We start from the raw sequence: 13486 nt of genomic DNA on the forward strand, positions 1-13486 counted from the left end.
GTTAAAGGTTACAAATTATTTTGCCTGCATCAGTTACCTGCTTTGTACATTAACAAAGAATGATGCTTCACTCCCTTGCCCTGCTGATTTAAAATTAAAACTGTTCTAAAATAGTCGGTTTGTTAAAAATAATTAAATAAAATACAAACGTGCCCTTAACTACACAAAATACAGGAAAAATAAAAGATCTATTCACAAGGCTTGCAATACCTGTTGTGCACAAATCCAGCAAGGGAACATTGCATATACACAGTATCTTTATAGCCTGCCAGTGCTTAAGAGCTGGTGGGGAAGTTGACAGGCTTTGTTGAGTCACTGGCATCTCACATGCACTGACACACTGGGTGTGTGTGAAACAGCATCGGAGGTTGATCAGGATCAGCAGAGATCTGATACAAAGACAGCGCCCTCTGCAGACTCCTGCTGGCTCAGCCAGTGATGAAAACATGGCCACAAACAGCTCTTAAAATGTATAATGACAGTCAGTGCGGGCGGAATCTTACCACCTTAGTTTTTGGTGGAGTGTCAGGACCATTTTCAGGTCAGGAACCCGAACGTAAGAGTAGCAGGCCCTTTCAGTGGCTCTTTCCAGAAGGGGACCGATTAAGAGCCGCCTCCGGGCTCCCTGATCAATTAGGGAAGGTGGGCGGACTTTTTTAAAATTCATTTGTGGGATGTGGGCGTCGCTGGCTAGGCCAGTATTTGTTACCCATCCCTAATTGCCCTTGAGAAGGTGGCAGTGAGCTGCCTTCTTGAAACGCTGCAGTCCTTTGGCGTACATACACTAGCAGTGCTAGCGATTTGATATATGGCTTGCTAGGCCATTTAAGAGTCAACCACTTTGATGTTGGGCTGGAGTCACATGTAGGCCAGACCAGGTAAGGACGGCAGATTTCCTTCCCTGAAGGACATTAGTGAACCAGATGGGTTTTTAACGACAATCGACATTGGTTTCATGGTCACCATTAAACTAGCTTTTTAATTCCAGATTTATTAACTGAATTTAAATTTCACCATCTGCTGTGGTGGATTCAAACCCATGTCGCCAGAGCATTAACCTGGGATCTGGGTTTGTGACATTACCGCCTCCCCTAGTGTGGCCATTTTGTCTGCTTAAAGGGACTGCGGCATGTTGCAGAGAAGCTCAGCAGCACTGGGAGTTTTCAGGCTGCAGCATCAACAGGAATGGAGAGGAGCCCTGAGCAGGCGGATCCCCAGGTCTCTCACTCTTACCTGGAGGTCCAGCTGAGGGGCTGCAGTGAGGTGATCCTTCCCAAGGATGGGAGGTAGAGAATAGCCTCACCAACCAAGCAAGCATGGCTGGAAGTGGCCAAGGAAGTGAGAAGCAACAGTGTGTCCCCTCCAACCTGGAGATTGTGTACCATGAGGATCCAGGACCTCAGGAGGGCACAACAGGTGAGTGACATAACACCTCCAGGTGCCAAATCCCACATTCTGACTTTCCCAGCATTCTCCTGCACAGCACTCCTCCTCACCTTGCAGCTCCACTCATTCCCCTTCCTGCAGGCACCTCACATCCCCACCTGAACAGCCAACACTCACCCTCACCCTCAGCCTACTGCCCACTTGCAACTATTCTTCACAGTCACCCTCTCAAATAGTTGCCTTCACTCCTCTGCACACAAACCACTCACACATCACTGCTTTCTCTCCTTGCAGGAGAAGACAGCACACAACCTGTCGAGAGGCAGAGATGTTTGGCTGGGGGAGGTGAGGATGGGTGGGCCTCCAGTGACTGGCACCTTGTTGGGCCCATTGGGGTGGTACTATACGGATGCAGATGTCACCTGCAACCTGCCGCAAGAGCCTGTCTCCTGAGGCACTGGTGCTGAGACATGTTGAGACAGCTGATCCTCTGCCTGTCAACCCTGTGTTGGAGGACCCGCCTCCTTCCAGCTATAGCTCGGTGGACATCCCATCTTCCCTCTGGAGGGGCGTGTGGCTGAGGAGAAGGCAGCTGGTGCTGCTGTTGGTGTTGCTTCTGCTGCTGCTGAATTATGTTACAGTGGAAAGCCCCCTGCCCTAGACCTGAGCAGAGGGAGATGGTGTATCTGCATAAGCTGCTCCCATGCCACTCTGAAGGGAAGTGCAGCTAGGGCTGGGTGAAATGCTGGTCAGATGATGTGCCTTCTAGTCGGCAATAACCTGTCAAGCAATAATAGCAATCTCTGAGAGAAACAGTGCTTTTCAAAGCAGTCTCTCATCTAGCAATGTATGCAGCTGGTCAAAGACTTGACAGCTTGTGAGTTACACTGAGAAAGTCCCTCCCATGGTGCTCTCACCTTCTCCAGCCTGCCGGGTTGGAGACACAGCGTGGGGCTGCTCCACTGTTGGGAAAGAGGGAGTATATGTGCAAAATCCCTTTTAATTGCCTGCTTAACAACTTTAATTGCCTTCCCGCCTCAGCTGTGGGGGTTTCCGCCTTCACTCCCTACGCACCCCGGGAAAGACGGAAGGAGGCGGCAGCACGTTGGGATACTGGCCCAATCATATTTTTGCAACTTTCCCACTTCCCCCACCCCTGCCTCCAAACCCACCTCCGCCAGCCTGGGGAAAATTCCCCCCATGCTTTTCAAATAGCTGATTGCAGGTGATATCTTTTTACTTTTTTTAAATTAATGTTGCTTTTCTACAGATGCAAGATTATCTTTCAATCAGCATACAATATATCATTCAATCTTTGCTCTGCCATGTGCAAAGTGCTGCATTTATAGAATCATAGACTCTTACAGTACTGAAACAGGCCATTCAGCCCACGTCCCCCAATTGGGTGGCATCGGCAAACCTCAAACCCTCTTTGGCTTGGTGACCAATTTTTATTCCTTACATCTCTGTGAAGCACTTGAGAATGTTCTTTCTGTGTTTAAGATGTTATATAAATGCAAGTTGTTGTTGTTTTCTTTCATACACTTTGTGTACTTGCTCTGTCATCTTTAATGTCCTGTGCTTCTGCTTCTCTTCTCTATTTGGAATCATCATTTATGGTGCTTTTCCTTCCTCTATTCTTACTTCCACAATATATTACTTCACACTTTTCTACATTGAACTGCATCTGCCACCTGTTAGCCCATCCTGCTGGCCGATGTCCTCCTTCAATCTTTCATATTCATTGTAACAATTTGCCATCTTCCTCAATTGGACACTATCAATCTTCAATATTGTTACCTCCATTCCCAAGTCAAAATAACTTACACATATAGTAAATTACAGTAACCAGATTAGCCCATTTCTGCTGGCCAGGAAGCCAGTACCAGGTATGAGGGATTTCAGTTACATGAAGAGATTGGAGAAGTGGAGATTATTCTCCTAAGAGCAGAGGAGGTTAAGAGAAGTGCTCAATATTATGAGGGGTTTTGATAGAGCAGATAGGGATAAACTGTTTCAACTGACAGGAGTGTCAGTAACTAGAGGACACCGATTTAAGATAATTGGCAAAAGAACCAGAGAGAGGATGAGGAAAGATTATTTTATGCAGCGAGTTGTTTCGATCTAGAATGCACTGTCTTTAAGGGTGGTGAAACTAGATTTAATAGTAACTTTCAAAATGAAATTGGGTAAATAGTTGAAGGGGAGAATCAATGCAGGGCTATGGGAAAAGAGCAGGGGAGTGGAACTATCTGCATGGTATATTCAAAGAGCCAGCACAGGGATTATAGACTAAATGGCCTCCTTCTGTGCTGCAAGATTCTATGATCTCCTTTCACCCAGCAGATCCCAGGTCAGATAATGAGGAACTCTTCAGGCTGCTGGGCCCTTCCCTGCAGGCACCCTTTCTTAGGCTGGGAATCATATATGAAGCCGATGGAGGTTCTCAGCCAAACACAGCTGTGTGGAAAGGGGCATCACAAGTTTGGGCCCAGTATACTTGGACTCCAGGCTAACTATCCTGACTTGGAACTATATCGCCATTCCTTCACTGTCGCTGGGTCAAAATCCTGGAACTCCCTTCCTAACAGCACTGTGGTGTACCTACCTCACTTGGACTGCAATGGTTCAAGAAGACAGCTCACTATGACCTTCTCAAGGGCAATTAGGGATGGGCAATAAATACTGGCCTCGCCAGCGATGCCCACATCCCATGAATGAATTTTTTAAAAATGGTGGCCCATCCTCCACACACCCATCCAACCTACAGCAGGAGTGTGCGGGAGGCCAATGAGATTTTGAGATCATATTGTTTTATCGAAATAAAACTCTTTAAATTTGTTGTTCTTCTTCCAGCTACTTCAGGTTTACAGGCATCTCAAACAAAGAACAAAGAACAAAGAACGGTACAGCACAGGAACAGGCCATTCGGCCCTCCAAGCCTGCGCTGATCTTGATGCCTGCCTAAACTAAAACCTTCTGCACTTCTGGGGTCCGTATCCCTCTATTCCCATCCTATTCATGTATTTGTCAAGATGCCTCTTAAACGTCGCTATCGTACCTGCTTCCACCACCTCCCCCGGCAACAAGTTCCAGGCACTCACCACCCTCTGTGTAAAGAATTTGCCTCGCACATCCCCTCTAAACTTTGCCCCTCTCACCTTAAACCTATGTCCTCTAGTAACTGACTCTTCCACCCCGGGAAAAAGCTTCTGACTATCCACTCTGTCCATGCCGCTTATAACTTTGGAAACCTCTATCATGTCACCTCATAGCTAATGCCCTCCAGACCAGGCAACATCCTGGTAAACCTCTTCTGTACCCTCTCCAAAGCCTCCACGTCCTTCTGGTAGTGTGGCGACCAGAATTGCACGCAATATTCTAAGTGTGGCCTAACTAAAGTTCTGTACAGCTGCAGCATGACTTGCCAATTTTTATACTCTATGCCCCGACCGATGAAGGCAAGCATGCCGTATGCCTTCTTGACTACCTTATCCACCTGCGTTGCCACTTTCAGTGACCTGTGGACCTGTACGCCCAGATCTCTCTGCCTGTCAATACTCCTAAGGGTTCTGCCATTTACTGTATACTTCCCACCTGTATTAGACCTTCCAAAATGCATTACCTCACATTTGTCCAGATTAAACTCCATCTGCCATTTCTCCGCCCAAGTCTCCAACCGATCTATATCCTGTTGTATCCTCTGACAATCCTCATCACTGTCCGCAACTCCACCAACCTTTGTGTCGTCCACAAACTTACTAATCAGACCAGCTACATTTTCCTCCAAATCATTTATATATACTACAAACAGCAAAGGTCCCAGCAATGATCCCTGCGGAACACCACTAGTCACATCCCTCCATTCAGAAAAGCATCCTTCCACTGCTACCCTCTGTCTTCTATGACCGAGCCAGTTCTGTATCCATCTTGCCAGCTCCCCTCTGATCCCGTGTGACTTCACCTTTTGTATCAGTCTGCCATGAGGGACCTTGTCAAAGGCTTTACTGAAGTCCATATAGATAACATCCACTGCCCTTCCTTCATCAATCATCTTCATCACTTCCTCAAAAATCTCAATCAAATTAGTGAGACATGACCTCCTCTTCACAAAACCATGCTGCCTCTCGCTAATAAGTTCGTTTGTTTCCAAATGGGAGTAAATCCTGTCCCGAAGAATCCTCTCTAATAATTTCCCTACCACTGACGTAAGGCTCACCGGCCTATAATTTCCTGGATTATCCTTGCTACCCTTCTTAAACAAAGGAACAACATTGGCTATTCTCCAGTCCTCTGGGACCTCACCTGTAGCCAATGAGGATGCAAAGATTTCTGTCAAGGCCCCAGCAATTTCTTCCCTTGCCGCCCTCAGTATTCTGGGGTAGATCCCATCAGACCCTGGGGACTTATCTACCTTAATGCTTTGCAAGACACCCAACACCTCCTCCTTTTTGATAATGAGATGACTGAGACTATCTACACTCCCTTCCCTCGGCTCATCATCCACCAAGTCCTTCTCCTTGGTGAATACTGATGCAAAGTACTCATTTAGTACCTCGCCCATTTTCTCTGGCTCCACACATAGATTCCCTTCTCTGTCCTTGAGTGAGCCAACCCTTTCCCTGGTTACCCTCTTGCTCTTTATATACGTATAAAAAGCCTTGGGATTTTCCTTAATCCTGTTTGCCAATGACTTTTCATGACCCCTTTTAGCCCTCCTGACTCCTCGCTTAAGTTCCTTCCTACTGTCTTTATATTCCTGAAGGGATTCGTCTGTTCCTAGCCTTCCAACCCTTACGAATGCTTCCTTTTTCTTTTTGACGAGGCTCACAATATCCCGCGTTATCCAAGGTTCCCGAAACTTGCCAAACTTATCCTTCTTCCTCACAGGAACATGCTGGTCCTGGATTCTAATCAACTGACGTTTGAAAGACTCCCACATGTCAGATGTTGATTTACCCTCAAACAGCCGCCCCCCAATCTAAATTCTTCAATTCCTGCCTAATATTGTTATAATTAGCCTTCCCCCAATTTAGCACCTTCACCCGAGGACGACTCTTATCCTTATCCACAAGTACCTTAAAACTTATGGAATTATGGTCACTGCTCCCGAAATGCTCCCCTACTGAAACTTCAACCACCTGGCCGGGCTCATTCCCCAATACCAGGCCCAGTACGGCCCCATCCCTAGTTGGACTATCTACGTATTGTTTCAAGAAGCCCTCCTGGATGCTCCTTACATATTCTGCCCCATCCAAGCCCCTAGCACTAAGTGAGTCCCAGTCAATATCGGGGAAGTTAAAATCACCCACCACTACAACCCTGTTACCTTTACATCTTTCCAAAATCTGTCTACATATGTGCTCCTCTACCTCCCGCTGGCTGTTGGGAGGCCTGTAGTAAACCCCAACATCGTGACTGCACCCTTCCTATTCCTGAGCTCCACCCATATTGCCTCGCTGCATGACCCCTCCAAGGTGTCCTCCCGCAGTACAGCTGTGATATTCTCCTTAACCAGTAATGCAACACCCCCACCCCTTTTACATCCCCCTCTATCCCGCATGAAGCTTCTAAATCCTGGAACATTTAGCTGCCAATCCTGTCCTTCCCTCAACCAAGTCTCTGTAATAGCAACAACATCATAGTTCCAAGTACTAATCCAAGCTCTAAGTTCATCTGCCTTACCTGTTGTACTTCTTGCATTGAAACAAATGCACTTCAGACCACCAGTCCCGCTGTGCTCCACAACATCTCCCTGCCTGCTCTTCCTTTTACTGGCCTTATTTACTAGTTCCCCTCATTTATTTCACTTGCTGTCCTACTGCTCTGGTTCCCACCCCCCTGCCACACTCGTTTAAACCCTCCCGAGTGACGCTAGCAAACCTCGCAGCCAGGATATTTGTGCCCCTCCAGTTTAGATGCAACCCGTCCTTTTTGTACAGGTCCCATCTGTCCCTGAAGAGATCCCAATGGTCCAGATATCTGAAACTCTCCCTTCTACACCAGCTGTTCAGCCACGTGTTTAGCTGCACTATCTTCCTATTTCTAGCCTCACTGGCACGTGGCACAGGGATTAATCCCGAGATTACAACCCTAGAGGTCCTGTCTTTTAACTTTCTACCTAACTCCCTAAACTCCCCCTGCAGCACCTCATCACTCTTCCTGCCTATGTCGTTAGTAAACTGGAAGATGATATCAACTAAGATATTAAGCATTGTGGTGAAAGCCTCAAGGACTAAGGGCAAAGCAAGGGAAGCTTACCTGGGCCTGATAGCAGCAGGAGTGGCGATGATTGTTTTTTCTCTCATTCTCTTTCCCTGCTCCTCCCACCCCATCCCTCTAAGTGTCTCTGCAGCACATTATTCTCTGACTGGAAGCAGACTAATGCATGTTCTCAGGCCTCTGTTAATGTGCCATATGGATCCCTGTGTGATTCAGCCACTGATCTTAATGGCCTGGGGTAATTCCTGGTTTCCATCCTTTGCCTTCCCTAAGGACATGACCGGTGTTTAGGAATTGACAGTGTGGGAATCATAGGGACAGGCCCATGACCTGTCACTCTACAGCAACAAAAAGCACCTGTATTTGTATAGTGCCTTTAATGTAGTAAAACATTCCAGTGATTATCAAACAAAATTTGACATCGAGCCACATAAGGAGATATTAGGGCAGATGAGCAGAAGCTTAGTCAAAGAGGTAGGTTTTAAGGAGGAGAGAGAGGTAGAGAGGCAGAAAGGTTTAGGAAGGGAATTCTAGAGCTTCGGGCCTCGATAGCTGAAGGCATGGCCACCAATGGTGGAGAAAAGAGAATTGGGAATACACAAGCAACGAGCTTTAGAGAACTGCAGACATCTTGGAGGGTTGTAGGGTTGAAGGAGGTTGCAGAGATAGGGAGGGGTGAGGCCATGGAGGAATTTGAAAACTAAGATGAGAATTGCGGCGTTACCTGACCAGGAGCCAATTTCGGTACTGAGCGCAGGTTACGAAAAATAGCTTAACAACCCATGGAAAAGGCACTTGGACTACCAAATTGTTCCTTTCGCAGGTCACTGATGTCTAACTTCAAGTACAATATAAACACTACCCCATTTTTTAAATCTCTTGAGGGAGGTGAATCGCCACAGGGAGCACCTTTGAGAAGATAAAGCTCCGTAACATTTCTCTCCGACTAAGTACTTGAGTACTGTGTGCAGTTCTGGTCACCTCATTACAGAAAGGATGTAATTGCACTAGAGTGGGTATAGAGGAGATTTACGAGGATGTTGCCAGGACTGGAAAAATGCAGCTCTGAGGAAAGATTAGATAGGCTTCGCCTTGGAACAGAGAAGGCTGAGGGGGGATCTGATTGAAATGTACAAAGTTTCGAGGGGCCTGGATAGGGTGGAGGTGAAGGGTATTTTCACCTTAGCAGAGAGGTTAGAGACGAGATGGCATAGCTTTAAAGTGATTGGTAGAAAAATTAGAGGCGAGATGAGGAAAAACATCACCCGGAGGGTGATGGGCGTCTGGAACTCACTGTCTGATGGGTAGTTGAGGCAGAAACCCTCAACTCATTCAAAAGGAGTCTGGATATGCACCTCAAGTGCCGTAATCTGCAGGGCTACGGACCAAATGCTGGAAGGTGAGATTCGAATTTGGTGGATCGTTTTTCAGCCGGCACAGACACAATGGGCCAAGTGGCCTCCTTCTGTGCCTTAAACTTCCTAAATCTCTCTAATAGTCAGCAGACAGAAAAAATCTCCATCCATCAATCTTGATTCAAATCTGCACCAAAGAGATTTATCCTCAAGATCCCAATCTGCTTTCCAGGGCTTCAGTCTAGCATTACAATTCACATTATCTAGCCCTGCGAGGTTACATTCCCTGGATGACTCCTTCAGCTAATTGTAGTGTTGCTGGGGTCATCATGTATACATACCTTCAGCTGGAATACATACAGCTACAGGAGGCTGCAATAATGTGCAAAAATTCCTTAATTGGAGCACAACAGCATTTTACATGTTTCATTTATGGGCTTATTTTTAATCTCTTCCCCCCCACCTTCCCCGCCTCCCCCCACCCCCCACCCTGCAAATTTCCCCTTTGTCTCCTGAAGGCACTATATCTTGCTGGTGTAGAGTTCCACTAGAGACCTCTGGTCCAAAAGCCAAGTAGCTATTTTTCATGACTGAGGCCAGGCAATTAGCAGACTGTTCAAATGAGTGGTTAGTGGAGCCGAGCACTGCTCTGCTCTCATCTAGCACATAAAAAACACAAAGACACTTTGCAGCAGGAAACCCACCACTGTCCCACATTCCATCACCTCTGGACAGTGAGAAAGCCACTCTTTGCTAGACTAGGAGTATTGCATCCAATTCTGGCTCCTCAGCAGACACACCACAAGATATGGATCAAACTAGTTTTGTTCTGGTCTGTGCGACCCAGTCCCACTGGGGACAGACACTGTGTTTAAACACTTTTATTTAATTTAATAACTTAATCCACTCAACATCATTCTCATTATCTGTGTGCTAAAAACTCCAAAGATACTCAAATCACAACAGCAGTTTAAGCTGTGTGTCAGAAACTGAGCACCCTGAAAACTGAAGAACTCAATGGACAGAGCAGTGGATTACGAATGAGGATGATCACAGATCACAGAGTACAGTACACTCCAAAACATTCCTCCATTTGTCCTTCATCAGCAGATTAATTTGGCAGGGATTTTGTTTAACTGTTTCTTTTTTTAAACCATGCAGGGAAAAACAACAGTACCTAACAAACAAAATGAGGAATAATAATTAGTCAGTGCCCATGAAAGGCACAGTTATTGTGACGTACCTGCGTGCATCCTCTCATTTTCATATTCCACAGGTGTCTGAGAAGTTGCATTGTATATGGTGAATGGCTGGCTGCTGAACAGGTTATCACAGTGCAGGCTGTGGCAGAGGTTCTCCAGGAAGCGCAGGATGAAGACAATACTGTTGACTGCTGGCAGACTCAGTGTGTGCTGTTCTCCATCAAACATAGCTGGAACCAACAGAGGTTTTCAAACCATCAGTCTGGACTGGATTCCAAATCAGATCACAGAGATGAAAGACCAGTGGGTAACCCATTACACCACCAGTCCCAAAAAGAACAGGGTGCATCCATTTATATGATCATGCTGACTGAGTTTTTTTTTAATGAACATACTTTTCACACACTGGCCAAAGTCGACAAACCCAATCTCACGTACAGAATTGAGAAAATTCAGTAAAAAAAAAATATAAAGGAATAATCAAAATGCGAGAGTGAGATTTGGGAGATCAATCCGCTTCCTAATGATACCCACTGGTCATAAAGTGTGGATCTTTGGGTTGGGAATAAAGACATAGCCCTTGAACTGAACTGAAAATGCAGTATGGATGTCATTAAGCGATATGTGTGACGGCTATGGGCTCTCACACAGGGTCTTACACTTGCTTCGTTTACCTAATATTTCATGCACTCAACAAATGAATCAGATACAATGTGCATTGAGGATTTCAGTGTTACAGATTGATTGAGGTTTTTACTGTTGCTATAGACAGTAATGGTGTTTCGTTCTTTCGCAGTGTACAATGAGATTGCACCATTTTATTTGAAGTTCACTTCTTCATTGTTATTTCCATAATGAGGTAGGTTAGCAAAGTGGTCACTGCCCAAAAGGGTAGTCGAAGCAGAAACCCTCAACTCATTTAAAAGGTATCTGGATATGCAGTTAAAGTGTTGTAATCTGCAGGACTACGAACCAAATGCTGGAAGGTGGGATTAGGCTGGGTGGCTCGTTTTTTGGCTGGCGCAGACATGATGGGCCAAGTGGCCTCTTTCTGTGTCATAAACTTTTCTATGATTCTATGGTCATGCTACTGGGTTAGTGATCCAGAAGCCTGGACTAATAATCCAGTGAAATGGGTTTAAACTCCACCATGGCCGCTGAGGGAATTTTAAATTCAATTAATTAAACAAATCAGGAATAAAAAGCTAGTCTCAGTAATGGTGACCATGAAACTACTGAATTGTCGTAAAAACCCATCTGCTTCACTAATGCCCTTTAGGGAAGGAATTCTGCCATCCTTACCTGGTCTGGTCTACATGTGACCCCAGACCCACAGCAATGTGGTTGACTCTTAACTGTTCTCTGAAATGGCCCAGCAAGCTACACAGTTGTGAGGGAATGGGCAACAAATGCTGGCCTTGCCAGTAACACCCACATCCTGTGAATGGGAAAAAACTTTCTCTTAGCTGTGTTGGTTGCTGTAGCATGTACCCTTAGTTCACTCCTTCGCCTTTGGCCTTCCACTATGTTGCTTTTTTCATCAGTCTTCCCTTCTTCAAACCAATTTATGTCTCTCAGCCACACTCAAGCTGCTGTTTCTGACAAATATATTGCAGTCCTGTTATTAAAAAGTATATGTAACTGACTTCACAATTTCTTAACCATTTGGGAGTGTACACTGCAGGGTAAACACAGTGTGCTGCAAGTTAATATTTATACTGGCCTGATTCCTTGTGGACAATTGAACACTTCACAGAATAGCATTTATAATGTTGACCTTTGTAAAAAAATAAGCCTGACTTCAGAACAGCAGTTGAAAGAACAGAATTTGCATGCCATAGAAATAAAAGCTGAAACATTTTAACTTCTGAAAGACTTCTAAAAGGCTTTTGATAAAGTTCCGCATGGGAGATTGGTTAAGAAAGTAAAAGCCCATGGGATCCAGGGTAATTTGGCAAATTGGATTCAAAATTGGCTTAGTGGCAGGAGGCAGAGGGTGATGGTCGAGGGTTGTTTTTGCGATTGGACACCTGTGACCAGTGGTGTACCACAGGGATCGGTGCTGGAACCCTTGCTGTTTGTAGTGTACATTAATGATTTAGACGTGAATATAGGAGGTATGATCAGTACGTTCACAGATGACACGTAAATTGGTGGTGTCGTAAATAGTGAGGAGGAAAGCCTTAGAATACAGGACGATATAGATGGGCTGGTAAAGTGGGTGAAGCAGTGGCAAATGGAGTTTAATCCTGAGAAGTGTGAGGTGATGCACTTTGGGAGGTCTAACAAGGCAATGGAATATACAATGGATGGTAGGACACTAGGGAGTACAGAGAGTCAGAGGGACCTTGGGGTGCTTGTCCATAGATCACTGAAGGCAGCAGTACAGGTAGATAAGGTGGTTAGGAAGGCATGTGAGATACTTGCCTTTATTGGCTGAGGCATAGAATATAAGAGCAGGGAGGTTATGATGGAGCTGTATAAAACACTAGTTAGTTCTGAAGAAGGGTCACTGACCCGAAACGTTAACTCTGCTTCTCTTTCCACAGATGCTGCCAGACCTGCTGAGTGGTTCCAGCATTTCTTGTTTTTATATTATACTAGTTAGGCCACAGCTGGAGTACTGTGTACAGTTCTGGTCGCCACACTATAAGAAGGATGTGATTGCAGTGGAGAGGGTGCAGAGGAGATTCGCCAGGATGTTGCCTGGGCTGGAGTATTTCAGCTATGAAGACAGACTGGATAGGCTAGGGTTGTTTTCCTTAGAGCAGAGAAGACTGAGTGGGGACCTGATTGAGGTATATAAAATTATGAGGGGCATTGATAAGAGAGATCAGAAGAAACTTTTTCCCTTAGCGGAGGGGTCAATAACCAGGGGGCATAGATTTAAGGTAATGGGCAGGAGGTTTAGAGGGGATTTGAGGAAAAAATTTTTCACCCAGAGGGTGGTTGGAATCTGGAACACACTGCCTGAAGGGGTGGTAGAGGCAGGAACACTCACGATATTCAAGAAGTATTTAGATGAGCACTTGAAACGCCATAGCATACTGGGCTACAGGCCAAGTGCTGGGAAATGGGATTAATTAGGACGGGTGCTTGATGGTCGGTGTAGGCGCATTGGGCCGAAGAGTCTGTTTCTCTGCTGTAAAACTCTATGTCTCTATGACAACATCTACCCAACTCTGCAGGGTAGGGACCCGTGGCAAGGCTTGAAGCATTATTGATCACAAATTCTTACAGATCCTTTCTATCTACATGTCACAACTATTACTCTTTTCCAGTTTAGAATTCATTAATCATGTTGGTAATTACAATATCGAA

General features: G+C 45.6%; 1 protein-coding gene across 3 annotated transcripts in view; it reads right to left on the reverse strand.

Moving 5' to 3' along the window:
• scml4 (Scm polycomb group protein like 4) overlaps window positions 1–13486 on the reverse strand; it is a 154781-nt gene that overhangs the window by 44056 nt on the left and 97239 nt on the right. For all 3 annotated transcript variants that reach the window (XR_010972738.1, XR_010972737.1, XM_068027159.1), the window contains exon 5: window positions 10207–10395. Coding sequence is in view for 1 of the 3 variants with exons in the window: in XM_068027159.1 (XP_067883260.1) it covers window positions 10207–10395 (189 nt within the window). In the remaining 2 variants the exon portion in view is untranslated. The remainder of the gene's footprint in view (window positions 1–10206; window positions 10396–13486) is intronic.

This window comes from Heterodontus francisci, chromosome 3 (assembly GCF_036365525.1).
Source record: "Heterodontus francisci isolate sHetFra1 chromosome 3, sHetFra1.hap1, whole genome shotgun sequence".
NCBI lineage: Eukaryota > Metazoa > Chordata > Chondrichthyes > Heterodontiformes > Heterodontidae > Heterodontus > Heterodontus francisci.